The 27,029-nt window shown below is 39.2% G+C and overlaps 1 protein-coding gene across 3 annotated transcripts; it reads left to right on the top strand.

Moving 5' to 3' along the window:
* Positions 1 to 13,253: 13,253 nt before the first annotated feature.
* On the top strand, positions 13,254 to 25,852 carry LOC143664844 (zinc finger protein 354B-like). Of its 3 annotated transcripts, none has more exons than XM_077138257.1 (5): positions 13,254 to 13,383; positions 14,277 to 14,357; positions 15,417 to 15,543; positions 16,274 to 16,357; positions 23,832 to 25,852. In XM_077138257.1, exons 2-5 carry the CDS (start codon positions 14,325 to 14,327, stop codon positions 25,403 to 25,405), a joined length of 1,818 nt encoding a protein of 605 aa, XP_076994372.1. In that variant the 5' UTR covers positions 13,254 to 13,383; positions 14,277 to 14,324; the 3' UTR covers positions 25,406 to 25,852. The 3 variants fall into 3 exon arrangements, with proteins under 3 accessions (XP_076994372.1, XP_076994371.1, XP_076994373.1); XM_077138256.1 differs by having other exon boundaries at positions 16,271 to 16,357; XM_077138258.1 differs by lacking the exons at positions 13,254 to 13,383; positions 15,417 to 15,543 and having other exon boundaries at positions 14,317 to 14,357.
* The last annotated feature ends 1,177 nt before the right edge of the window (positions 25,853 to 27,029 follow it).

Raw genomic sequence — 27,029 nt, 5'->3', positions numbered from 1 at the left:
TGGGGTGCCTGTTAAAACATCTGAATTAGTAAGCTTATTTGATCTCATTCAAAAACATTGTTGTTGGTTTCAGCCTTAAGGCCATAATGTTTTAAATCTTCAGTAATGGAAATTGGTTATGAAGGCTTTGCAGCGAACATAACAAAATGGGGAAAATATTCCTGCTTCTATTTGGTTGTTGTGTTCAGTCAGGCAATGAACTACCTGGCTCATGCTTTGTCTTAAACTCTAAGTTGTGCTTCTTCTCAATCTCCCACTACCACTTCTTACCCTGTTTCGACAGTTGCTTGAGCTGGACTCAGCAATTGTTGCCCAAACAGGGATCTAATCAGGGAGCTCTTAAAGTTTAAAGTGAGGAGATGTTCCAGGGACATCCACTACAAATACTACAGGCAGGCCTTTTTGAGTTGAGCAGTGGCCCTTATCTATAGAGAGGTTAGAGGCTCTGCCTCCATTGATTTGGGAACAGTTTGGAATAGGATGTTGAGGGGAATCTTGTGGTTCTTGGAATTCTCCAATATTTATTGCAGGAGGGAGGTCAGGAAAATGGAGAATGTTGACTGATTTAATAAAAGTTGATACTGTGCTTCAGCCTATGGAGTCATTGCAGCCTGGCTTGCCCACACCAGTTGTAATTTCTAAGAACTGATTTATTATGATAGATTTTAAAAATTGCTTCTTTGCTGTGTCTTTGGCAGAGCAAGATAAAGAAAGATTGGTTTCTGGACTTGTTCTTGATGGACTGCCTTTATATAGGGATTCATGTACACCTGAGTCAGAAAGTATTCAGTGAGAAAGGTGCCATACCAAATGGGGATCAGTGCTCATTGATGGTTCCTGTGGCAGGTTGGTCCGCAAGGGGGTGTGCAGTTCGGGATTGTAGTTCTGACTCAAGGTATTCTGTTAGGTTACCTTTGTTTAGTCTGAATGATTATTCTACTGAAATTATACTTATGCTACAAATAAAATCTGTGACCAAGAATGGGAATGGTAGCCCCATCTCCTCTTGTTTTTTTTTTTTTTTTTTTGCAATGCAAGCATTTTTTTTTTTTGGTTTTTTTTCTTTTTTTTATTAATTAAAAAAAGAATTAACAAAACAATTAGAAATCATTCCAATCTACATGTACAATCAGTAATTCTTAATAACATCACATAGTTGCATATTCATCATTTCTTAGTACATTTGCATCGATTTAGAAAAAGAAATAAAAAGACAACAGAATAAGAATTAAAACAATAATAGAAAGAAAAAAAAACAAAAAAAAAAAACAAAAAACCTATACCTCACATGCAGCTTCATTCAGTGTTTTAACATAATTGCATTACAATTGGGTAGTATTGTGCTGTCCATTTCTGAGTTTTTATATCCAGTCCCGTTGTACAGTCTGTATCCCTTCAGCTCCAATTATCCCTTCTCTTTTTTTTTTTTTTAATTAACGGAAAAAAAGAAATTAACCCAACATTTAGAGATCATTGCATTCTACCTATGCAATCATTAATTCTTAACATCATCACATAGATGCATGATCATCATTTCTTAGTACATTTGCATTGGTTTAGAAGAACTAGCAACATAATTGAAAAAGATATAGAATGTTAATATAGAGAAAAAAATAAAAGTAATAATAGTAAAATCAAAACAAAACAAGACAAAACAAAACAAAAACCTATAGCTCAGATGCAGCTTCATTCAGTGTTTTAACATGATTACTTTACAATTAGGTATTATTGTGCTGTCCATTTTTGAGTTTTTGTATCTAGTCCTGTTGCACAGTCTGTATCCCTTCAGCTTCAATTACCCATTGTCTTACCCTGTTTCTAACTCCTGCTGAACTCTGTTACCAATGACATATTTCAAGTTTATTCTCGAATGTCCGTTCACATCAGTGGGACCATACAGTATTTGTCCTTTAGTTTTTGGCTGGATTCACTCAGTATAATATTCTCTAGGTCCATCCATGTTATTACATGGTTCATAAGTTTATCTTGTCTTAAAGCTGCATAATATTCCATCGTATGTATATACCACAGTTTATTTAGCCACTCTTCTGTTGATGGAGAATTTGGTTGTTTCCATCTCTTTGCAATTGTAAATAATGCTGCTATAAACATTGGTGTGCAAATGTCCGTTTGTGTCTTTGCCCTTAAGTCCTTTGAGTAGATACCTAGCAATGGTATTGCTGGGTCGTATGGCAATTCTATATTCATTGAGGAACCGCCAAACTGCCTTCCACAGTGGTTGCACCCTTTGACATTCCCACCAACAGTGGATAAGTGTGCCTCTTTCTCCGCATCCTCTCCAGCACTTGTCATTTTCTGTTTTGTTGATAATGGCCATTCTGGTGGGTGTGAGAGGATATCTCATTGTGGTTTTGATTTGCATTTCTCTAATGGCCAGGGACATTGAGCATCTCTTCATGTGCCTTTTGGCCATTTGTATTTCCTCTTCTGAGAGGTGTCTGTTCAAGTCTTTTTCCCATTTTGTAATTGGGTTGGCTGTCTTTTTGTTGTTGAGATGAACAATCTCTTTATAAATTCTGGATACTAGACCTTTATCTGATATATCATTTCCAAATATTGTCTCCCATTGTGAAGGCTGTCTTTCTACTTTCTTGATGAAGTTCTTTGATGCACAAAAGTGTTTAATTTTGAGGAGTTCCCATTTATTTATTTCCTTCTTCAGTGTTCTTGCTTTAGGTTTAAGGTCCATAAAACTGCCTCCAGTTGTAAGATCCATAAGATATCTCCCAACATTTTCCTCTAACTGTTTTATGGTCTTAGACCTAATGTTTAGATCTTTGATCCATTTTGAGTTAACTTTTTTATAGGGTGTGAGAGATGGGTCTTCTTTCATTCTTTCGCATATGGATATCCAGTTCTCTAGGCAACATTTATTGAAGAGACTGCTCTGTCCCAGGTGAGTTGGCTTGACTGCCTTATCAAAGATCAAATGTCCATAGATGAGAGGGTCTATATCTGAGCACTCTATTCGATTCCATTGGTCGATATATCTATCTTTATGCCAATACCATGCTGTTTTGACCACTGTGGCTTCATAATATGCCTTAAAGTCAGGCAGCGCGAGACCTCCAGCTTCGTTTTTTTTCCTCAAGATGTTTTTAGCAATTCGGGGCACACTGCCCTTCCAGATAAATTTGCTTATTGGTTTTTCTATTTCTGAAAAATAAGTTGTTGGGATTTTGATTGGTATTGCATTGAATCTGTAAATCAATTTAGGTAGGATTGACATCTTAACTATATTTAGTCTTCCAATCCATGAACACGGTATGCCCTTCCATCTATTTAGGTCTTCTGTGATTTCTTTTAGCAGTTTTTTGTAGTTTTCTTTATATAGGTTTTTTGTCTCTTTAGTTAAATTTATTCCTAGGTATTTTATTCTTTTAGTTGCAATTGTAAATGGGATTCGTTTCTTGATTTCCCCCTCAGCTTGTTCATTACTAGCGTATAGAAATGCTACAGATTTTTGAATGTTGATCTTGTAACCTGCTATTTGCTGTACTCATTTATTAGCTCTAGTAGTTTTGTTGTGGATTTTTCTGGGTTTTCGACGTATAGTATCATATCGTCTGCAAACAGTGATAGTTTTACTTCTTCCTTTCCAATTTTGATGCCTTGTATTTCTTTTTCTTGTCTAATTGCTCTGGCTAGAACCTCCAACACAATGTTGAATAATAGTGGTGATAGTGGACATCCTTGTCTTGTTCCTGATCTTAGGGGGAAAGTTTTCAATTTTTCCCCATTGAGGATGATATTAGCTGTGGGTTTTTCATATATTCCCTCTATCATTTTAAGGAAGTTCCCTTGTATTCCTATCTTTTGAAGTGTTTTCAACAGGAAAGGATGTTGAATCTTGTCGAATGCCTTCTCTGCATCAATTGAGATGATCATGTGATTTTTCTGCTTTGATTTGTTGATATGGTGTATTACATTAATTGATTTTCTTATGTTGAACCATCCTTGCATACCTGGGATGAATCCTACTTGGTCATGATGTATAATTCTTTTAATGTGTTGTTGCATACGATTTGCTAGAATTTTATTGAGGATTTTGGCATCTGTATTCATTAGAGAGATTGGTCTGTAGTTTTCTTTTTTTGTAATATCTTTGCCTGGTTTTGGTATGAGGGTGATGTTGGCTTCATAGAATGAATTAGGTAGTTTTCCCTCCACTTCGATTTTTTTGAAGAATTTGAAGAGAATTGGTACTAATTCTTTCTGGAACGTTTGGTAGAATTCACATGTGAAGCCATCTGGTCCTGGACTTTTCTTTTTAGGAAGCTTTTGAATGACTAATTCAATTTCTTTACTTGTGATTCGTTTGTTGAGGTCATCTATGTCTTCTTGAGTCAAAGTTGGTTGTTCATGTCTTTCCAGGAACCCGTCCATTGCCTCTAAATTGTTGTATTTATTAGCATAAAGTTGTTCATAGTATCCTGTTATTACCTCCTTTATTTCTGTGAGGTCAGTAGTTATGTCTCCTCTTCCATTTCTGATCTTATTTATTTGCATCCTCTCTCTTCTTCTTTTTGTCAATCTTGATAGGGGCCCATCAATCTTATTGATTTTCTCATAGAACCAACTTCTGGTCTTATTGATTTTCTCTACTGTTTTCATATTTTCAATTTCATTTATTTCTGCTCTGATCTTTGTTATTTCTTTCCTTTTGCTTGCTTTGGGATTAGTTTGCTGTTCTTTCTCCAGTTCTTCCAATTGAACAGTTAATTCCTGCATTTTTGCCTTTTCTTCCTCTCTGATATAGGCATTTAGGGCAATAAATTTCCCTCTTAGCACTGCCTTTGCTGCATCCCATCAGTTTTGATATGTTGTGTTTTCATTTTCATTTGCATCGAGATATTTACTAATTTCTCTTGCAATTTCTTCTTTGACCCACTTGTTGTTTAAGAGTGTGTTGTTGAGCCTCCAGGTATTTGTGAATTTTCTGGCATTCTGCCTATTATTGATTTCCAACTTCATTGCTTTATGATCCGAGAAAGTGTTGTGTATGATTTCAATCTTTTTAAATTTGTTAAGACTTGCTTTGTGACCCAGCATATGGTCTATCTTTGAGAATGATCCATGAGCACTTGAGAAAAAGGTGTATCCTGCTGTTGGGATGTAATGTCCTATAAATGTCTGTTAAGTCTAGCTCATTTATAGTAATATTCAGATTCTCTATTTCTTTATTGATCCTCTGTCTAGATGTTCTGTCCATTGATGAGAGTGGGGAATTGAAGTCTCCAACTATTATGGTGTTTGTGTCTATTTCCCTTTTCAGTGTTTGCAGTGTATTCCTCATGTATTTTGGGGCATTCTGGTTTGGTGCATAAATATTTATGATTGTTATGTCTTCTTGTTTAATTGTTCCTTTTATTAGTATATAGTGTCCTTCTTTGTCTCTTTTAACTGTTTTACATTTGAAGTCTAACTTGTTGGATATTAGTGTAGCCACTCCTGCTATTTTCTGGTTGTTATTTGCATGAAATATCTTTTCCCAACCTTTCACTTTCAACCTATGTTTATCTTTGGGTCTAAGATGTGTTTCCTGTAGACAGCATATAGAAGGATCCTGTTTTTTAATCCATTCTGCCATTCTATGCCTTTGATTGGGGAATTCAGTCCATTAACATTTAGTGTTATTATTGTTTGGATAATATTTTCCTCTACCATTTTGCCTTTTGTATTATATATATCATATCTGACTTTCCTTCTTTCTACACTCTTCTCCATACCTCTCTCTTCTGTCTTTTCGGTTCTGACTCTAGTGCTCCCTTTAGTATTTCTTGCAGAGCTGGTCTCTTGGTCACAAATTCTCTCAGTGACTTTTTGTCTGAGAATGTTTTAATTTCTCCCTCATTTTTGAAGGACAATTTTGCTGGATATAGGAGTCTTGGTTGGCAGTTTTTCTCTTTTAGTAATTTAAATATATCATCCCACTGTCTTCTAGCCTCCATGGTTTCTGCTGAGAAATCTACACATAGTCTTATTGGGTTTCCCTTGTATGTGATGGATTGTTTTTCTCTTGCTGCTTTCAAGATCCTCTCTTTCTCTTTGACCTCTGACATTCTAACTAGTAAGTGTCTTGGAGAACGCCTATTTGGGTCTAATCTCTTTGGGGTGCGCTGCACTTCTTGGATCTGTAATTTTAGGTCTTTCATAAGAGTTGGGAAATTTTCAGTGAAAATTTCTTCCATTAGTTTTTCTCCTCCTTTTCCCTTCTCTTCTCCTTCTGGGACACCCACAACATGTATATTTGTGCACTTCATATTGTCCTTGAGTTCCCTGATACCCTGTTCAAATTTTTCCATTCTTTTCCCGATAGTTTCTGTTTCTTTTTGGAATTCAGATGTTCCATTCTGCAAATCACTAATTCTATCTTCTGTCTCTTTGAATCTATCATTGTAGGTATCCATTGTTTTTTCTATCTTTTCTACTTTGTCCTTCACTTCCATAAGTTCTGTGATTTGCTTTTTCAGTTTTTCTATTTCTTCTTTATGTTCAGCCCATGTCTTCTTCATGTCCTCCCTCAATTTATCGATTTCGTTTTTGAAGAGGTTTTCCATTTCTGTTCGTATATTTAGCATTAGTTGTCTCAGCTCCTGTATCTCATTTGAACTATTGGTTTGTTCCTTTGACTGAGCCATATTTTCAATTATTTGAGTGTGATCCGTTATCTTCTGTTGGCGTCTGTGCATTTACACAGATTTCCCTGGGTATTGGATCCAAAAGTTTGGAAGATTTTTCTGTGAAATCTCTGGGTTCTGTTTTTCTTATCCTGCCCAGTAGGTGGCGCTCGTGGCACACGTTTGTCTGCGGGTCCCACCAGTAAAAGGTGCTGTGGGACCTTAAACTTTGGAAAACTCTCGCCGTCCTGGGGGTTCGCTAGCCGAAGCGGCTTGAGCCGGCCCGGGGTCCAAACGCAGGGAGGGTTGCTGGTCGCCGAAGCCAGGGAAAGAGCCCGTCCGAATTTCCTAGTTGGCCCTGGGCAACAAGCGTGGCGGGAGGGCGCCAGCGGCAGCGGCCCGCCCGAGAGAGTGCACGTTCCCTGGGAGTCACGGGTTTGGAAGGGGCCTCCCCCACCCGTAACCGTTCTCCGCGGCCTGGGGGTTTCCGATCCAATTCTCTCAGTTGGTCCGGGGGCTGCGCGTGGTGTGGGCGCCAGCCGCCTTGGTTTCAGGGGACCGCCTCTCCAATTCTCCCAGCCGGCCCGGGAAGGGGGAAGGGAGTAACTACGGCTGCTTGCCACCCCGCCCGGTAAGGCCCGCGCGCCTCGGGGATCTCACCTGAGCTGCTTCTCTCAGCCAGCCAGCCGTTCCAGGATGGGGTACGCTGTCTTTTTTATCTCTGTTGTGGCTTTGGGCGCTTTCTGTATCGTTTCTACTCCCCTAGTAGGTGTCCTGGAGAAGAAACTAAGATCCCCGCGTCTTACTAAGCCGTCATCTTCCAGGAAGTCCCGCAAGAGTCCCATCTCCTCTTGTTAACTTAGATTCTCAACAAACAGCAATTTGGAAACTGGCCATGAGTTTAGCTCCTATTCATATTTTTAAAAGAAATATATTTTAAGGACTTTAAAACTAAAAATTCTTGTTAAAAACTATATATTGATAGTTAATGCATATTTGAAACATTAAAGTATTTTAAGTATTTAACATTATTCTAACAAATTTAATTTTGATGTTAATTATATGTGGTAAAATATTTGTTCAAAGTAATGATTTAAGTATGAAAAATATGAAAGATGTATTTTTATTAATAGGAAAACAGAATAGTTTTATCCTAAAATGAATAACTGCTACTGAATGATAAAAATATAGAACAAAGCCTAAACTAACATAATAAGTGCTGAGGGTTTGTAAAAATGGAAATTATGGTCAAAATCAAGAAAGATTTAATGAGTCTAAAATGACAATGTTTTCTTGGACTCTTAGGCTGTTTTAATGCACAGATAAAAAAATTTTTTTTCTAAATAATTAGTTAAAAAGCAAAGAGTCTGTGTTTTATCAAAATAACTTATATTAACTTTTGTCATGTTGTTATCTGTATAAAAAATACTGATATTCTCCTGGGTATCATTATACTGGCAAAAACTGCTTCTTGCCCTAAACCAGGTGGCTTAATCTATTAATCTAAGTACTATTACTATAAATGAATCTATTACTGACTAAATAATATGCAAATCATTAAAATACCTAAATTCCTTTAAGCCAAAATACTTTAATGCTTTGTCCAGTGTTTATGTAAACTATGTATGTATAAACTAAATTTATCCCAAGATAACCATGGCTTATATTGGAAGCAGATCAGATTTGAGGGTTGAATGCAAGGAAAAAATATACTTGTGGAGTCTTTTGTTCACCTGATGTTGCCATTACATGCAACTGATGTTGCTATCACATGACCTTGGTAAGAAATAGTTAAAATGTACACTCTAGCTGGGAGGACTGGCTATCCCCCCAGAAGGAGGTGTACTTTAATAAAGATATCTAGGTCCCAGGAACTCCTCTTGGTCCATAGCCAGTTCCCAGAGGACCCAACTGGGCCCGGTCATGTAAGCAAATTGGAATTTGGCCACTATTGTGAGAAAATATCATAAAAACTGCATGCAATAAATTTAAAATTAGCAAAAATGCACAACCAATTATAAAGAATCCACATTCTTGCATTCCTTTTCAATCAATCCAATAAATTCAAATTTTAAAATCTGGTCATTTACTATGGGTACACACTACTATTGACACTCTGCTTTCATTTTTGCTACCTGCCACTTTAGGGATTCCTAATTATATGTTACAAAACTTGTTTTATATTTTACAAGGAAATTCTGATTTATTAAGCAAAAGGCAGTTAACAGCTGCAGCTGAATGAAAGTTACAATTAATTGAACAACGCATTAAAAAAGGACAGCTTGTTCAAATAGATCTAAAAAAGCCTGTTGATTTTATTGTTTTCTTTACCTTGCAATCTCCCACAGGCCTATTTTAGCAAGACGGTGTTTTAAAATGGAGTTTTTTACCAAACAATTGACAAAAATGTTTAAATACATATTTGCAAAAGATTATTTCTTTAATAGCCAAAAGTCACTAAAAATATTATCAGTTAAGAAGTCATGATCCTAATCACATAGTGTGTGATCTCACAAAGGAAGAGGTTCAAAGTCTATATATTTTAATACCTCTTGGCAAATAGCATTAAATAATTTTAAAGGACAAATGAATAATCATTTGCTATGTCAAAACTTTTACAATTTTTAAAAATGAACGCAATGGATTTTGCCTAAAATAGTTCTGGCTTCCCCTCTAGCTATTACTGTCTTTACTGATAATAATATTAATGAGAATATGTCACCCCAGTGGAAAACAAGTTAGAAAATGCCTTATACCTCAGCCCAGCATACTGAATTAGCAGCTGTAGTTCAAGTATTGCAACGTTTTCCACAATCTCTTAATATTGTTTCCGATTTTGAATATGTTTGCCAAACAGTTACTCACATTGAGACAGCTTCTTTGTTTGAAAGAAATGAATTGTCCTGAATGTTTTTACATTTACAAACATTAGTCAAAAGTTGAATTACTCCCCTTTTTATCATGCATATAAAGAGCTCATACCAATCTTCCAGGTCCTTTATCATTACAAAATCAGCAAGCAGATACTCTTATGGGGGTAATGCAAAATCCCACAACATTTCACAAATTAACTCATATCAATAGCAAAGGGCTGTGAAAGAAATTTCCATCTTTATCTAAACAGCAAGCTCAGGACATTGTTAGGACTTGTCAAACCTGTGAACCTTTAAATGCACTCCCATTTGCATCAGGGATTAATCCTCAAGGTCAAAAAGCAAATGAATTATGGCAAATGAGTGTTACTTATATTTCATATTTTGATAAAATGCAGTATGTACATGTTATCATAGACACTTGTTCTCATTTCATCTGGGCTACCACACAATCTGGAGAGAATTTCTGCCATGTTGAATCACATTTACTTAATGGTTTTGCTGTTATGGGATGTCCTCAATCTATTAAAACGAACAATGGTTCTGCTTATACAGGAAAACAATTTCATAAATTTTGTACTACTTTTAATATTACTCATATCACAGGAATTCCACATAATCCCTCAAGGCAAGGAATTATTAAACAAGCAAACTGGACACTAAAGTCTATGCTCTTGAAACAAAAAGGGGGAGGTGTTGATCAGGATGATGTTATGAAAATATGTACACCAAAAGATCAATTAGCAAAACCACTGTTTACTTTAAATTTTTCATGATTTATGGAAACCAGGAACAGTAAAGGTGTGGGGTAGGGGTTTTGCTCTTGTCTTTGCAGATGATGGAACCTTGGTTTGGATTCCCTCGAACAGAATAAAACCCAGACATGTCAACCTGGATGAAAAGAACTAAATGGGTAATGTATATTATAGGACATGTAATTTTAATTGCTATAGGACAGGGACATATTTATACTTATTGGGTTTATCTGTGAGCCCTAACATGGGCCAATCCAACTTTACCAAAATAATCTCAATACAAGTTTAGGATTCCCAGGTTCAGTAAGAAGAAAACTGGTGTCAAATTTAATTCTTCCGTTTTTAGAAAGACCTGTATGCATAACTCTATGGAAACAGAGGATACTTGCCTGTTAGATGGGAAAGAAAGTTGGAATGGATGAGTTATGTCATATGGATTGAGCAGTTATCATAATTAATGATTCCTGTGGAATTGTAAGAGATGCGGCCCCTGTGGGGTCTCCCATCTCTAACTTGAAGATAACTGAGATTATATGGACAGGCAAGCTAAACCAGAGTTTAATACATAGAGGATGATTTCTGCCAAAATTTGGGATGATAAATTCATTAGTCAGAGAAATTTATGGGAAATTTTCCTAGGACTGGGACCAATTTTTATAGCATATTCTAGTAACTATAACTTCTCTCTAAATAACTGCCATAAACACTATATACATACAGAAAATCAAACTTTTAATTGTGAGAATTATTCTCTATTCACTTGTCTCCAAGCATTTATATTGCAGAAAAATGAGACGATTGTAGCAGCAAGGAGAAGAAGAGGTATTTGGCTGCTGGTGCAGATGTCAAGATCCTAGCAATCCTCTCCAGAAACACAAGTCCTGATCCATTTGGCAAAAGAATATCTAAAAAGGACTAAGAGACTAATTGGACTCATTATTGCAGCTGTCATTGGAATCATTGGAAGCATCACAGTGGTGATCACTGTGGTGATTGGAATCATTGGAAGCATATACAGATGCAGCATTGTTAGAAAAACATCAGTGAACTGTGGCATAGACAATCTCATTGATGAGCAAATTAATTATAGACTAAATGATATAAAAATGACATAGGTTCATATTGGAGATCAAATGTATAATTTAAATTTTTTATAAAGTTTAAAGTGTAAATGGAATGAGAGCAGTTTTTGTATTACCCCCTTTTAACATATAACCTGTCTGAAATAGAATGGGAAAAGGTAAAAAGGCATCTTTCAGGGCTTTCAGATAATTTAAGTCCTGATATCTTAGAATTACAAAAAAGGGGTATTAGAATTATCTCAGAATAATTTACATATAGCCTATGGAGGTAATGTTGCACAATCACTTACCCAAGAGCTAAAAAATCTTAGGTTTGGGGCTGTTTAAACTTCTTCGCTTCCTCCTCAGCTGTGTTTAACAACAAAGAATCAAAGTCAGAGAGCTTGACTGGCAGCCAATGATGGGTAAGACCCTTCCTTCAGAGCCTAAGGGCAACCTAAGACAGGTGCGGTCACCTCTGCTTATAGTCACCCTAAAAATGTGATTCTTGTTTTCCTCGGCTTATAAAATAAAAAGGGGGAAATGTAGGAGCCAAGGGTTAGAACAAGACCTACAGAATTTGTTGGAAGCAGCTGGCCTCAGGATGGCGGCAGTAAACTGTGGAGATTGTTATGTAGAGCAGTCTGGGAGGAAGAGAATGTTTACCCAAAATGGTTATGTTAAGTATGAAGAACACTGTAAGGTAAGAACTTTGCTCCCTCAGGAAATGCATGCATGCCTATTAACATCCCATGGTATATAACCAGGATCTGGTTAAGAATAAAATTGTCTGAAGTCTGTCTGAAGTAAACTCAAGTTTCAGACCCCCTGAGCCCCTCTGTGTCTTTCTTTCATTCTTCCTTTCTTTTTTTTCTCATCATTCCTTAATATTCTTCGAGCTCCGTTTCAATAGGAAGCAACAAGGAAACATTTTGGAGAATGAGAGATTCAGAGAGAGCAAAGCAGAACAACATAGCCACGAGAAGCAGAGTCCACCAGCCAGCGACTTTTGGAGATGAAGAAGGAAAATGCCTCCCGGGGAGCTTCACAAAAAGGAAGCCAGGAGAAGAAGCTAGCAGATGACACCGTGTTCTCCACGTGTCCTTCCGGATGAGAGAGAAACTCTGTGTTCGCCAAGTGCCCTTCCACTTGAGAGAGAAACCATGAACATCATCAGCCTTCTTGAACCAAGGTGTCTTTTCCTGGATGCCTTAGATTGGACATTTCTATAGACTTGTTTTAATTGGGACATTTTCTCAGCCTTAGAATGGTAAACTAGGAACTCATTAAATTCCCCTTATTAAAAGCCATTCTGTTTCCGGTATATTGCATTCTGGCAGCTAGCAAACTAGAACAAATAGCATTAAAAAATGAAATAAAACACAAAAATATGCAAGTCCATTATAGGGAAATTTACAAATTTCACAGGGACAGTTATTAGACCTAAATAAAAGAGACACTATACCCTGCCAATGAACTGGTAGAAGCAATTTCCTGAGGATGTCAATTTCCCTCACATTGACTTATACATCCAAAGCATCCAAAGTTTCAGCGTTTTGACTAAGAATTTGATATACTGATTTTAAAGCTTAGATGGGAACGAATGTGAGTGCTGATATACAAAACACTTAAGCAAGAACTTAGGCAAAGATGACTTACTCTACAGCAGTTACCAAGACTCAGCTCGCTGGGCTCTTAACATGGTCGAACTACACTTCCCAGCATGCTCGCGCTCGCGGACTCCATTTCCCAGAAAGCGCAGCGGCCGCAGCCTCAGCTCCTGCCCCGCCCCTCCCCTCCTGGCCCGGCTCCGGGCGCCAGGCATTTGCCTCTGGGGTGAACTACACTTCCCAGCATGCTCGCGCTCGCGGACTCCATTTCCCAGAAGGCGCAGCGGCCGCAGCGCTCAGCCCCTGCCCCGCCCGTCCTGGCCCGGTTCCGGGCGCCAGGCGTTTGCCTGCAGGGCTGGCGGCTCCGGGGCCGCGGTCGGCCCAGGGGTCAGCTCCGGGACGAGACCCGACCTCCCGGGAACCGCCACAGGCCCGGGGGCGAGGTGAGCGGCGGAGAAGGCGGCGGGGTGCGGGAGGGAGGACCTGCGCCCCCCTGGAAGAGTCGGCGTCGCGCCCCGGAGCCAGGCCTGCGGCCGGGGCCTCGGCCGCTGGGGGGTTCGGAGGGCCTCGGGGGTCGCCTGGTCTCGGGGGTCGCCTCCCTCCGGCCAGCCCCCTCGGCCCCAGGCCGCGCCGCCCGCCCGCGTCCTGCAGGCCTCCCCAGGGCGCTCCACCTGCCCGGGCCCCCCGGGCTGAACGGCGCGTGGGAAAGTGCCTTTCCTCCCCGCCGTCCCTGCAGCCCGGGTGGCGCGCGCCCGGGCTCGTGTTCGGGGCGGTGGGCGCTCGGGCCCCGCCGGGGCAGAGCCAGGCCTGCAGCGCAGGACTCGGGTGCGGGGCCTCCCCCCAGGCTGCCGCGCCCGCCGGGCGTGGGAAAGCCGCCGCGCGCCTCCTCTGAGGGTGTCTCCTCCCGGGTTTGGGAGTTAGCTTTTGGGGGGCTGAGGTGGAGAGCTGTTGGCGCGTGGCCCCCAGCGAGGCCGTCAGAGCGATGCTCCGGAGCCCGCCCGCCGGAGCCGGAGCCTCCTCGCCCGCCGCCCACACCCCGCCCCTGGTTGGGCCGTGATGCCGCCCGCGCGGTGGGGACCGCAGGGCCCACGGCGCCTGGCTCCTGCAAGCCCGGCTGGGTCTCCGCTGCCCGTCGACTGCCCTTTTCCGGAAGGTCCGTGAGCCAGGGAAGGCGTCCGGCCCTGCTCTCTCGTCCTGCTGCCCCCAGCTGTTTCTGACCGCCCTTTCGGAGGGCTCATGGGGTCATCCTCAGTCGGACTCAGGGCAGCTGCTCCTGAAGGATGGAAAGCCAAAGGGGCTTCCTCTTAGCCACCCCCCCCCCCCTTTTCCCCTTCAGATCCATCTTCCCGAGACTCTGCTCAAGGGAAGAACCCAGAAAGAGGACATGGCTACTGAGCAGGGGGAAGCAAGGTCTCAGGTGAGTTAGTGCATGGAGGTTTTGTACTCAAGCTTGAATAACCTGCTAGCGGACACACAGATACTGCCATGCGTTGTATACCCTAACTTCCATTAGTGTTATTTAGGTGTTTTCTTTTTTAACGTTGCGGTTATAATCACCGTGATAAACATCTTTGTACGACCTACGTTTTCGTGTACTATTCAACATAACAAAAATATAATGCTCTAGTTTGCTAGAGGCTGGAGTGCGATATACTAGAAATGGATTGGGTTTTAAAAAGGGGAATTTGTTAATTTTCATCTAAAGCCATGAAAAATGTCCCAATTAAAGCCAGTCTATAAAAATATCCAAATTAAGGCACCAACAAGAGGTTACCTTCACTCACGAAAGGCTGATGAAGTTCAGGCTTTCTCTCTCAACTGGAAAAGCACATGACGAACCTGGTGAAGTCTGTAGCTTTTTGTCCGGGCGTCTTGTTTCATGAAGCTCCCCAGAGGGCATTTTCCTTCTCTCTCTTCCTCGCTTTCCCTGGCTCCAGCTCTCTGTCTTGCTCTTGCTCTTGCTTTCTCCAAAATGTTTCCTCTTTTAAAGGATTCCAGTAAAGTAATCAAGACCCACTTGGAACAGGCCGAGTCACATCTCCCTCTAATCAAGTTAATACCCACAATTGGGTGTGTCACGTCTCCGTGGAGATATGCATACAGTGCTGAATAGGAATTAAAAGAAGCGGCTGGCTCCACAAGTGGATCAGGATTAAAACATGGCTTTTCTAGGGTATATAATCCTTTCAAACAGGCACATACAGTAATTGGCGGGTTAAAGAATGTACACATTTGTAAGGCTAAATTAACACTCCCACTAATGGTCTTAACACTTTTATGGTGGTTAACAGGTTCATACTTTACTCTTCTCAATATATATTTTCTGGTATTCATTAAGTAATTGACTTGAAACCTTCAAAAACTTGAATAATATCAGAAGTTTCTCATGGGTAGCCTGCCTGCCTCTCCCCACTGCCACCTTGTCACTCTCTGTGATGGCTGATCCTGGGTGAGGTTGAATGTCTTGTCCTTACAGATATCCATAACCTTCAAGGATGTGGCTGTGCTCTTTACTCGGGATGAGTGGGCAAAACTGGATCCTACTCAGAGAAACTTGTATGAGAACGTGATGCTGGAAAACTATAAGAACCTTATCTCAGTGGGTAAGAAAATGTTTCATAGGCTCATAGATGAGAAATTAGGGTATCTCAGTACCTCCTATCCTGAAGAAAAAACATGGGCCATCCAGTATTTTTGTTGTTTGTTTTTTGCTTTAGAATTGTCCGATTCAGATTTCTATAATTAAATATTAAGGTGTGTAATTGCCCTGTGTATGGGAGTAAGGAAAGTTGATACTGATAATTATCCTATTTCTGCTACATAATTGTATATTAAAAATTCCCTCATGGTTCAGGCATTATTTTCCATGATTGTTCTGTGGTTGGTTTCTTCATCTCTCAGCAGACTTACCACTTGCTTTTCCCATATCTCCTATCTAGCCAGATGAATGTTACCTCATCCATCTTTGAAAGGGCGTTAGATAAGAGTTTTCTCATTTTAAACAAGCTACTTGTACAAAATGCTTTCTGTAGATACCTGTTTACAAATCTTAATTCAGTCTGTGCACCTAATATAGTCCTTCCTCTATGGGAAGCTAACGGTACACTTAATCATGGGTGTATGTTTATTCTATTTCTCTGACATACAATTATTTAATTGATTAAAACATAGTCAAGTTCTGACACATCCCCTTGCATATTGTGGGGGCACTGTCTTGAGCCCCTCACAGAAGCTCAGCTTTTACTGTCTTCTAAACTTTCCTCTCAAATCTGAGATACCTTCTTTATCAAAATAAAACCAAATCTCTCTCTCTTTTTTTTTTTTTATCAGCAGGACTCCCATTTGCCAAACCAAAAATCATCTCCCTGTTGCAGCAAGGAGAAGAGCCCTGGAAGGTACAGAAAGAAAGTCCTGGAGGTAAGTAGAGGGACTGAGGTGCCTGGGAATCACTGCAGACAACCATTTAATTAATAACAGGAGGATGTACTTTAGATGCTTGAGAAACTTTCTTCAAAGTTCTCAGTCCTCAAGAGTAGGCAAAGGAGAAAGAAACTAAGGCTCCCAGATATGAGTGACCTCTTATTTCTTATAATCATTTCACAAATTAACCTCACAGATTTCTTTTCCTAGTCTTTCCTGTTGTTTCAAAGAGGGGCAACATTGTCATATATTCATTCAATAAACATGGCATATTTGAGGAATTCTAAATAATTCATTCTGGCTGAAGCTCAGGGTATGTAAATGGGAAAAGAAAGAGGTTCAGAAGGAATGAAATTAGAGAAAGTTATGTAGGGATGACAGTACAAACTGCTTTAGTGTTATTGTAAGACATTTGAACTCTATGGGTGACTAAGAATAATTTATAAATTTTAAGCAGAAGAATCATATGGTCCTTGATGTTTCCAAAATATCGTCTGAATCAGGAAGAATTTAAATGCTCTTCTATGAAGGAATAGCTAAAGAAGCTGTAGTATATTCTTACTCTAGCATACATTAACACAGTTAAAAGACAGAACATAATGATTTGGACAGAGCCCCGTAGCACGTTAAGAGAAAAAGGTTATGATCTAATACAATGTATGTTTAAGGAAACTTATGTGTTTGCATATATGAATAATATGCATGCAGGTACAGAGAAAAAAGTTAGTAGGATACACCTTAATTGGTAATAGTTAAATTTAGAAGGAGAGCTTGAGTGGGGATGTTAAAAGGTGAGTATTTTAAATTTTTGCAAAGAAAATATATTCATGAAGTCCTTATGTAATTTGAATTATTAAGACAAATCACTTTAGAGCATTGTAGAGTATAGATTTTAAAGTGAGGCAAAACTTGAGGTGGGAAACCTTACAGACATTATTGCAGTAATCTAGCGAAGAAGTTGTTACCTGGATGAAATGGAAAAACTTAGGAGGAGTACAGGTTTGTTAATGTATGAGACATTTTTGGTGTGGGATGACCATTTAGATACTCAGTGATATAATAAGGTAGAGATAGTTGGTGTGCAATTGTATAACATACATAGGGTTGGAATTCTAAAGGAGGTCAGGGGGTGATCTGTACAAAGTTGGCATTTGAAGCCTTGAGCTGACCAGGTGAGAGAAGAGAGCAGAGGACAGAATCCTAGGAAACATCAGCATATACCAGCTGGATTAAGAAAGGAATCTGTTTCTGAGGCTGAGAAGAAGTAGAGAAGAGAAATGGGAAAGGTGGCTATCATGGAAGCTGAGGAATGAGAGCTGTTTAAAAAGGGAGGGTCAGACTCAGGAGTTAAGAGGATTGAGATCCAAACCCTTACACTCCCCTTTTCTGTCCCTTTAAACACAATGAGTGGGTTCTGTGCTGGGCAACACAACATTGGGCAGAAAGAGATCTGTTCCAGCCCTCAGGGAGTTTGCGGTCCAGTTGGGAAAACAGGTGTTAATAAACAAAGCCCACAAGGGTGTAAATTTATAAATTCTTGCAAATACCACTAAGGAAAAATACAGTTTTATGAGAGTGTATAACAGGAATGGACATTGCCAGCAAAGGCTTCCTGAGGAATTTCTGGGGTATCTGAGGTTGTGTACAGCTGTTTCCAGGCATAGGAAATGCCATGGGTGCAGGTCCTTAGAAAGGAAGCCAGCGCATCAAGAACAGGAGAGAGGGGAGCAGAGATCAGATCACACAGAGCCATGGGCCCTTTCACAGCAGTTGACCTGTACTTGAGAACCATATAAAGCAACTGAGGAGTTTTAGAGCCTAGCCATGTGCCCAGGTTTCCAGTCTGAAAAGATCACACTGCAGCATTCTGGGAACTGTAGTGGAATAAAACCAGGAGAACTTGTCAGCCAGGGCTGTTGTCAAATTCAGGCAAGTCAGAGATGGGCCCTGGTGACTTGGGCCCAGCAGAGGACTTGTAGAGCAGGCTGTTTGTATCCTGAAATCCCTCATACCAGAGAAGAGCTTTCTTCCTACTATAAATTGATTTTACATATATGAGCCATTGTTGTATATCTGTTTAACACTCATCTGGGAGAAGTACACTAATATTGTGGAAACTTTTACAAGCCATCACAGAGTAAACAGAATGTAGGCAGCAGGGACCCCTTTGGGAGTTAGAAAGGCCATCAGTCCAGCTCTTAAATATTGACTGAGTCTGGTGTGAAAGATCAGAGGAAGAGAAGAAAGAATTGCTTTCTTTCTCCTTGCCTTGGAAGCATCTGATCCATGAGTGAGTCTCCATTTCCGAGTAAAGTGAATATTAATTGGATTAGACTGAGTAGAAAGTATAAGTGGAATCCAGAGTGTCCAGAGAGACTCTGGGGCCTCTTGATGAGGGCTGTCCCTGAAGGAAAGCCATGAGTAGATGTCCGAAGGAAGTGAAGGACATCTGAACTGACCTTAGGTGCATTTCTCCTGATGGGATGAACCTCTTTTCTTCAAAGATGAAAGTCAGACTGGCACCCCGAGAGGGCCAGTGCAGTCATATGGGTGCATTTCAGGAGATCATTGCATCCCTAGCAAATTCTGCCTCCTGTCTGGACTCAAGTGTCCCAAGAACAGCGTCTATGCCCAAGGGGCAGCACTTCACTGGGTGGCATGATTGAAGGAACTGAATGGAAGTACTTCAGATTAATAGACCAAAACCAAAAACCTACCCTTTGAACAGCCAGTAGCTGAAAACCATATGGTCCCAGGAGTATGAAAAGCTTATGTTCCCTAGAAACTTTAGTTGCTTTAAATCATACATTTTTTTAAAAATTCTCTCTAAATGTCCCTGGGCTCTTTCCGTTTCCCCTGTCTTTTATCCTCTCACAAAAGACCCCAGTAAAGAGGATTGAGAACCACCTTGAATTGGGTGGCTCACATTTCAAAACAACCTAATCAGAAAGGTCTCGCCCACAATAGGTCTGAACCAACAAGAATGGATTAAAAGAGCATGGCCTTTTCTGGATGCATAACAGCTTCAAACCACATATGTGCTTTTTGGCAACAGGGAAAATTAAGTTGTCTTATTTACCCTTACACTAACTAATTGATGATTCCTTAAAATCCTAAATGCTGAACTTGGACATATTTTAGCGATGGCCATTACAGACAATGGAATTTAATTAAGAGAATTTAGTGACTAATAGGTTTGGAATGCAGGGGAGAGAGGATTCCAAAATAAGAATTTATGGTAGTGTTACCTTAAAATTTATGGTGTCATTCAGAACTGAGGAAAAGAGAAAAAAGGTTTGAAAAAGTGTGTGCTGGGTTCAGATTTGGACAGACTAAATTTGAAACTTAAGAAAGATATTCAAATGGAATTTTTTAGCAGGCAGTTGGAAATACCTCTATAAATATTTGGAAAAGAGTGGATCCATTCTTGTAGGAAAGGTGGGGGTAAATGAAATCACCTAGGAAGAGAAGAAAGCTGAAGAAAATATCAGACTATCAGAAAAGTGAAAGGAGGAGAATACAGACCTAATGACAGGAACTAGTCAAGGTTGTGGCCATGCACAGATGACTGTTGGTTTTCATTTGTTTGGCCTTTATCCCCCGGCAGAGAAGTTATTAGTAAGATCTTTCTAATCCCTAAACTTCTGACCTAGTTCATGAGGTAGCTCAGGTCCAGGCTTGACTCAGAGAAGGACCCACAGTTGGTCTGCACATCAGGAGACAGATTTGTAGACCTGTAGAAAACTGAGCAGTGAGTTGGGATGAGTAGAGTTGTCAAGAGTTCTCCAGAGAAAGAGAACCAGCAGGATGTGTGTGTGTAGGAGAGAAATTTAAGTTTTTTATAAGGAATTGGCTGACATGATTGTGGGGGACTGGCAATCCACATTCCATAGGGTGGGTGTTTTTGGTTTGTTAAAGCTACTGGATATACCAGAAAGGGAATGACTTTTAAAAACGGAATTTATTATGTTGCAAGTTTACAGTTCTAAGCCTATAAAAATGTCCAAATAAAGACATCCATAGAAAGTTGACTCAAGAAAGGCTGGTGTCTGTTATAGGGAAAGGCACATGGCTGGCATCTGCCAGTACTTTTTCCCACTTACATTGCTTCCAGCTTCTGATTTCAGTGGTTTCCCCTCTAAGCATCTGTAGGCCTTTACTTATCTCCTCTAGAACTCAGTTCTGGGTTCTGGCTTGCTTAGGATTTCATGGGAAGGCACATGGTGACTTCTGCTGAGCTCTAAATCTCCAAATGCCCATGTCTAGACATCTCTGCCAACTCAGAAGCAACTATTCTCCAAACCTCTGCATCTGAGCTCTCCGAAATATTTCCTTTTTTAAAGGACTCCAGTAAACTAATCAAGACCCACCTTGAATGGGTGAGGTCACAGCTCCATCTAATCAAAAGGTCACTCCCACAATTGGGTGTGTCACATCCTCATGGGAGTAATCCAGAGTTTCCACCCCATTGTGTTGAATTAGGATTAAAGAAACATGGCTCCCTCCACAAGCTACGATCAGGAAAAAGAATATGGCTTTTCTGGGGAACATAACAGCTTCAGACTGGAACAGTGGGCCACAGTCTGGAAATTGTAGTAAAAGCAATTTTAAAGTCTTGAGTCCAAATTCTTAGAGAAGGCTGGCAGGCAGGCAATTCTGTAAGAATTGCCGTTGAAGTCTTGAGGCAGAAATTCTAACCTCTGAACTGTCCATTTTCCTGTTAAGACCTACAACTGATTGGATGAGACCCACCCACATTATGGAAGGTAATCTTTATTGAAGTTCAACTGGTTGCAGATGCTAATCCTATCTACAGCATACCTCCACAGTAACTAGGCCAGCATTTGACCAAACAACTAAACACAATATCCTAGCCAGTTGGCATTTGTTGCTTTTTCTCTTTTAACTCAGGTCTTTTTTGTTTTTGTTTTTGTTTTTTTTGGCAGTTTTGGCTTGCGGTCTGGTTTCACATAGAAATCTCATTGTTGTAAAGCTATTTCCTGTGATTCTGGGAATTACCACCCACCATTGTCTTCCATTACCCAGAAATCTTTGATATTCACTCTTTAAACATAAGTTTGTCATGCAATAAGTATTTAATTTTCCACTTAGAAGGTATTCTATTTTTTTAAGATTGTGTCCACTATATAATGATTATGTGCATTTTCAGAAACCAGTATTTTTTCATTGCAGTTCTTTTAGTAGATATGGTCTATAAGAGCAGAAAAGATTAACTCACTCCTCTTGCAAGGAAAGACAAAAAGTAGATTTAATTTTTAGTGTTGTCATGAAAAAGTTTAAAAATACATAAAATTAGAAGCATAGTATAATGAATCCCCAGGTAGCCATCACCCAATTTCAGCAACCCTCAATTTGTCAGTTTTATTTCGTCCCTACCAGTGGTTCTCAACCAGGGGTGATTTTGTTCCCCAGTGATAATTTTTCAGTGTCTTAAAAGATTTCTGTTTGTCACAACATTGAAGGATGCATGGGGGTATGCTCCAGCATCTTGTGGGCAGATGCCAAATATGCTGTGAAACATACTACAATGCACAAGACATACACCCACAACAAAGAATCATGCAGCCCAATGCCATCTGAGGCTTTGAAACCCTGAACTATACCCTGAGCTATGCCCTGCCTTCATGCACTGACATTTCTACGATGTTAAGTTGTTCTATCCAAGAACAGGACATATCTTCCATTTGTTCTTTTCTCCTTTTATGTCCTCCAAGGATGTTTTACAATTCTCGTATGTTTTTCATATTTCTTATAAATTTATTCCTAAGTATTTAATCTTGTTTTTACATCATTTACTCTAATTTTTTATCATTAGTGCAAACAAAGGCTATTGATTTTAGTATAATATCGTCTAGTTCACTGAATTAATTTCATCATTGATTCTCTGGGTTTTCAGATTTTGTATCACATCATTTCAAGTGGACATAGTTTCTATTGGTTTGTTAACGCTGCCAGAATGTAATATATTAGAAATGAGATGGCTTTTAAAAAGGGAATTTATTATGTTACAAATTTGTAGTTTTAAAGTCAGAAAAATGTCCAATAAAGGCATCCAGGAAAATGGGTTGTCTCAAAAAAGACTGATGTCATCCAGAACACCTCTGTCAACTGCAAAGGCATGTGGCTAGCATCCGCTGGTCCTTTGCTCCTGGGCTCCATTGCTTTCAGCCTGTTTCCTCTGGGGGTTCCTCACTTGACTTCTCTGGGGCTGGGTTTCATTTCTTGGTTTTCCTTGTCTCTCTCCAGTTTTTGGCTTGCTTAACATCTCTTGGGAAGGCACATAGCAATGTCTCCTGGGCTCTGCTTTTCTAAACATTTGGGTCTCCTGTTGGGTCTGTCAGCTCTGTCACTTCTGAGATTTCTCCAGAATGTTTCCACTTGTAATGACTCCTGTAAACTAATCAAGACCCACCTTAAATGGATGCAGTCAAATCTTCATCTAATCAAAAAGCTACACCCCCTTGGTGCCACATCTCCATGAAATTAATCTAATCAGAAGGTCACACCCACAACTGGGTGTGTCACATCTCCATGGAAACAATCCAGTCAAATTTTCCCACTATAAACAATAGGTGTGGCCCACAAAATTGGATCAGGTTTGAAACATGGATTTTCTAAGGTGCATAATAGTTTCGAGCTGGCACATAGTTTTACTTCTTTACCCATCCTTGTGCCTTTAAAGAATTGTCTTGTTTAATTGGCTTGACTAATATCAATATCTGTAGTACATCATGAATGTTAATTAAGATACTGACCTTAGGACTAATGTGTATATAATTTAGCATGTTGAGGAAGTGTTCTTTATTTCCTTTTTTTTTTTTAGTTTTAGTGTTTTTGTTATGAGTGGTGCTCAGTTTTGTTAAAGGCTTTCTCAACATCTCTAGGTATACTCATAAGATTTTTTTTTCTCTTATGTTTGAAAGCCTTAGGTATCTACATTATAATACACTGTAGTAAGTGCTATAATAAGGGGAATAGATTATTAGAGGTTGGGGTTAGAGAGACATTAACATTTTAACTGAATCTGAAGACTACAGAAGAGATTGACATGCCAAAAAAGGGGGAAGGTGTACAAGATTAGAAATAACTGCATAATTTAGATATCTTGGAGATGATTTAGGAATCCTTCATAAGCCATGGATACCAGACTGTCTTTCCCCGTTCATACTTCACCTCTAATCCCTCTCTCTGTTTTCCAGATCACTGTCCCCTTCCTTACAAGATAGTTCTATTCTTTTGTTCACTTTATACTTTAGCCCTTATCTATTTTTTTAATACAGCTTTACTTTTCTGTTTTCCCCTCTTGCCAATATATTTCCACCAGATAACAGACCCTTACTTAAATATCATTAATGTTTTTTCCTTATACATGTTTAGTCTCAGCCAGTTGCATGACTTCCTTGCAATTTCTTTCTCTCTAATTTTTTTATTTGGCTTTGTTTTTTTTCAGGATGGAAAAACAATCTCCAAACCACAAAGTCAACTCAAACTCAAGACACATCATTTCAAGGACTAATGAGGAAAATACTCAAAATAGATGAACCTGCAGGCTTCAAATCAGATAAGCCCTGTATATATGAAGACAGGTTAAAAAAACAGCAGGACAAAAATGAAGGTTTCCAAATAATTTCAGTCACCCATAAGAAAGTCCTTACCATGGAAGGAAGCCATCACAATCTTGAATTTGGCCAAAACTGTACCCTGAAATCAGTCCTTATTAGGCAACAAAGGGTTTCTAGAGAAAAAACACCCTTAAAATGTGAAATACAAAGAAATAGCCTCAAGGAGAATTCAAATTTACTTAACCACACAAAAATCGAAACAACAGAGAAACACTATAAATGTAATATATGTGAGAAAGCCTTCATTCATAATTCATCTCTTCGTAAACATCAGAAAAACCATACTGGAGAGAAGTTATTTAAATGTAAAGAATGTTTGAAAGCCTTCAGCCAAAGCTCAGCTCTTGTTCAACATCAAAGAGCTCATACTGGAGAGAAACCTTACATATGTAAAGAATGTGGGAAAGCTTTCAGCCATAGTGCATCCCTTTGTAAACATATAAGAATTCATACTGTGGAGAAATCCTATAGATGTAAAGAATGTGGCAAATCCTTCAGTCGAAGGTCAGACCTTTTTATACATCAAAAGATTCATGCTCAAGAAAATTCCTATAGATATAAACCTGGTAGGAAGCCATCTACTTGTACATCCCTTCCTGGATGTCAGAGAATTCATCTTAGAAAGAAGTCCTATTTATGTAATGAATGTGGCAGCACCTTTAAGTCTAGCTCATCCCTTCGTTATCATCAAAGAATTCACACTGGAGAGAAACCTTTTAAATGTAGTGAATGTGGGAGAGCCTTCAGTCAGAGTGCATCTCTTATGCAACATGAAAGAATTCATACTGGAGAAAAGCCCTATAGATGTAATGAATGTAGAAAAGGTTTCACTTCTATTTCACAACTTAATAGGCATCGAATAATACATACTGGTGAGAAATTGTATAATTGTAATGAATGTGGTAAAGCCTTAAGTTCCCACTCAAGTCTTATTATTCACGAGAGAATTCATACTGGAGAGAAACCATGTAAATGTAAAGTGTGTGGAAAAGCCTTCAGACAAAGTTCAGCTCTTATTCAACATCAAAGAATGCATACTGGAGAAAGACCCTATAAATGCAGTGAGTGTGGGAAAACATTCAGGTGTAATTCATTCCTTAGTAATCATCAGAGAATTCATACTGGAGAGAAACCATATCGATGCCTGGAATGTGGGATATCTTTTGGCCAAAGTGCAGCTCTTCTTCAGCATCAAAGAATTCATACAGGAGAGAAACCCTTTAAGTGTAATACTTGTGCGAAAACTTTTAGACAAAGCTCATCACTTACTGCACATCAAAGAATTCATACAGGAGAGAAACCCTATGAATGTAATGCATGTGGGAAACTCTTCAGCCAGAGATCATCCCTTACTAATCATTATAAGATTCATATTGAAGAAGACCACTTGAAAGTAGATTAGCATGTGAAAGCCTTAAACCAAAGCTTATCAGAGAATATGTGCTTGAAAATAATTTAATGTAACAAATATGGTACAACCTTTTCTAATTTAGTCCCCATCAGATATTAAATTCCAAGGATAAATCTAGACTGTGTAGTACATAAAGGGAAATTTTTCATACCTGTCACTTTTTTAAGTATCCTGAGATAGATAATTCACAATTAAAACATTGACTTTGGCCATCTGTAAAATAAAGGGAGGAACTTTTCTCTCTGCATTTCTTTACATTATATATTAGATGCCACGTTTGATCATGATAAAATCTGGGTGCAGGTGGATTCTCATTAGAAAAAAACTGTAAACTAGTAGCATATTTTTTACATTTAAGATTTTGATAGCAAATAAAAGCTGATCTTATATAGGCATTTTTAGAGCAAAGGACCAAATAAAAGATTTAAAACTAAACTACCTCTTAACCTCTGAAATTTGCCTTTTTCTGACTTGTCAAACTTTGTGCATGGTTTTCATTAAAACAAAAAAGAGAAAGAAACTATTCTCTTGCTCCTTTGTTCTAGTTATTGCCAGGCTACATCTAACAGAGTCCTAAATTTTCTGCACAATTCCTAATTTTGTTCTCAGATTTTTCTTTATTGCTCTGATGTCATATATTGTTGTGAAACCATACTTGGTATACTTAGGTAGTTTAAGTACAAAGAGTACATTGTTTAGACATTTGCTTTGAAGTTAAAACTATGTATCTGTCTATATCTGGAAAAGAGATCCTAGGAAAACAATTATCACCTACAGCAAAATTTTGAAGAGAACATCCAGAATTTCCCACTCAGAGTTTTCTAGTGTTGAGAAAATTCAGAGTAAATAAAAGAAGGAAATAATTCTAATTTGGAAATGATTCACTTAATAAATATTTAACCCAGGCTTTAGGCCAGATACTAGACTAGGCACTAGAAATTGTATAGTAGAAACAGGTCATATCTTCAAGAAGTCGTTCATTGGAGGGGGGCGTGGCAAGGGACAGAGTTGAAGGAAATAAATGAGTAGGCAAATAATGTTACTGTTGTAAAAGTGCCTTTCACTGTCTAGTAGATGTTATGGCGATACGGTGTTACACAACACAAATGTAAAGATTTGCACAGGCACAGCATGTGCAAAGAGGGTATGGGTTCTAATGAAGGGAGCCTACAGAGCCAAGAAAACATACTACCAACAGTGATGCCCGAGCCAAATTTAGGGGAGAAATAGGAGTTCTCCAGAGACTGAGATGGGTATTCCAAATAGAGGGAATTGCATATGTAAAGGTACATGTAGATGACTGTGGCATGTTGAAAATACAGTGTAAGAAGTAATGAGCTGGAGAATGACATGCTGAACCTTGAGAAAAGGCAGAGATCAGATACAACACCCAAGGGGTTGGAATTTTATTCAGAAAATTATGGAGCCACTTAAATGGAAAGTGTTCTGAAGATGTGTAGAGGATGGATTTAGGAGGTAGGGGGTAGCTGAACATACTGAAGCCTAGAAGATGGGCTGTTAGGGTAATACAAATGATAGATGAATAAGGGTTTAAGCTCAAGTAGGAACACTAGAGATAGAATAGCAGACAAATATAAACATGGTAAAGTATCAC

The sequence above is a fragment of the Tamandua tetradactyla genome, chromosome 20, assembly GCF_023851605.1.
Source record: "Tamandua tetradactyla isolate mTamTet1 chromosome 20, mTamTet1.pri, whole genome shotgun sequence".
Taxonomy (NCBI): domain Eukaryota; kingdom Metazoa; phylum Chordata; class Mammalia; order Pilosa; family Myrmecophagidae; genus Tamandua; species Tamandua tetradactyla.
The sequence above is the reverse complement of the archived record's forward strand: the minus strand, read 5'-3'. Positions and strand labels throughout refer to the sequence as shown.

Bases quoted from the DNA above. Each gene is read 5' to 3' on its own strand.
- LOC143664844 (XM_077138256.1), top strand. From the start codon at position 14,325: ATGGCTACTGAGCAGGGGGAAGCAAGGTCTCAG. The intron at 14,358-15,416 runs GTGAGTTAGTGC...TTGTCCTTACAG, and splicing joins AGGGGGAAGCAAGGTCTCAG to ATATCCATAACCTTCAAGGA. The intron at 16,358-23,831 runs GTAAGTAGAGGG...GTTTTTTTTCAG, and splicing joins ACAGAAAGAAAGTCCTGGAG to GATGGAAAAACAATCTCCAA.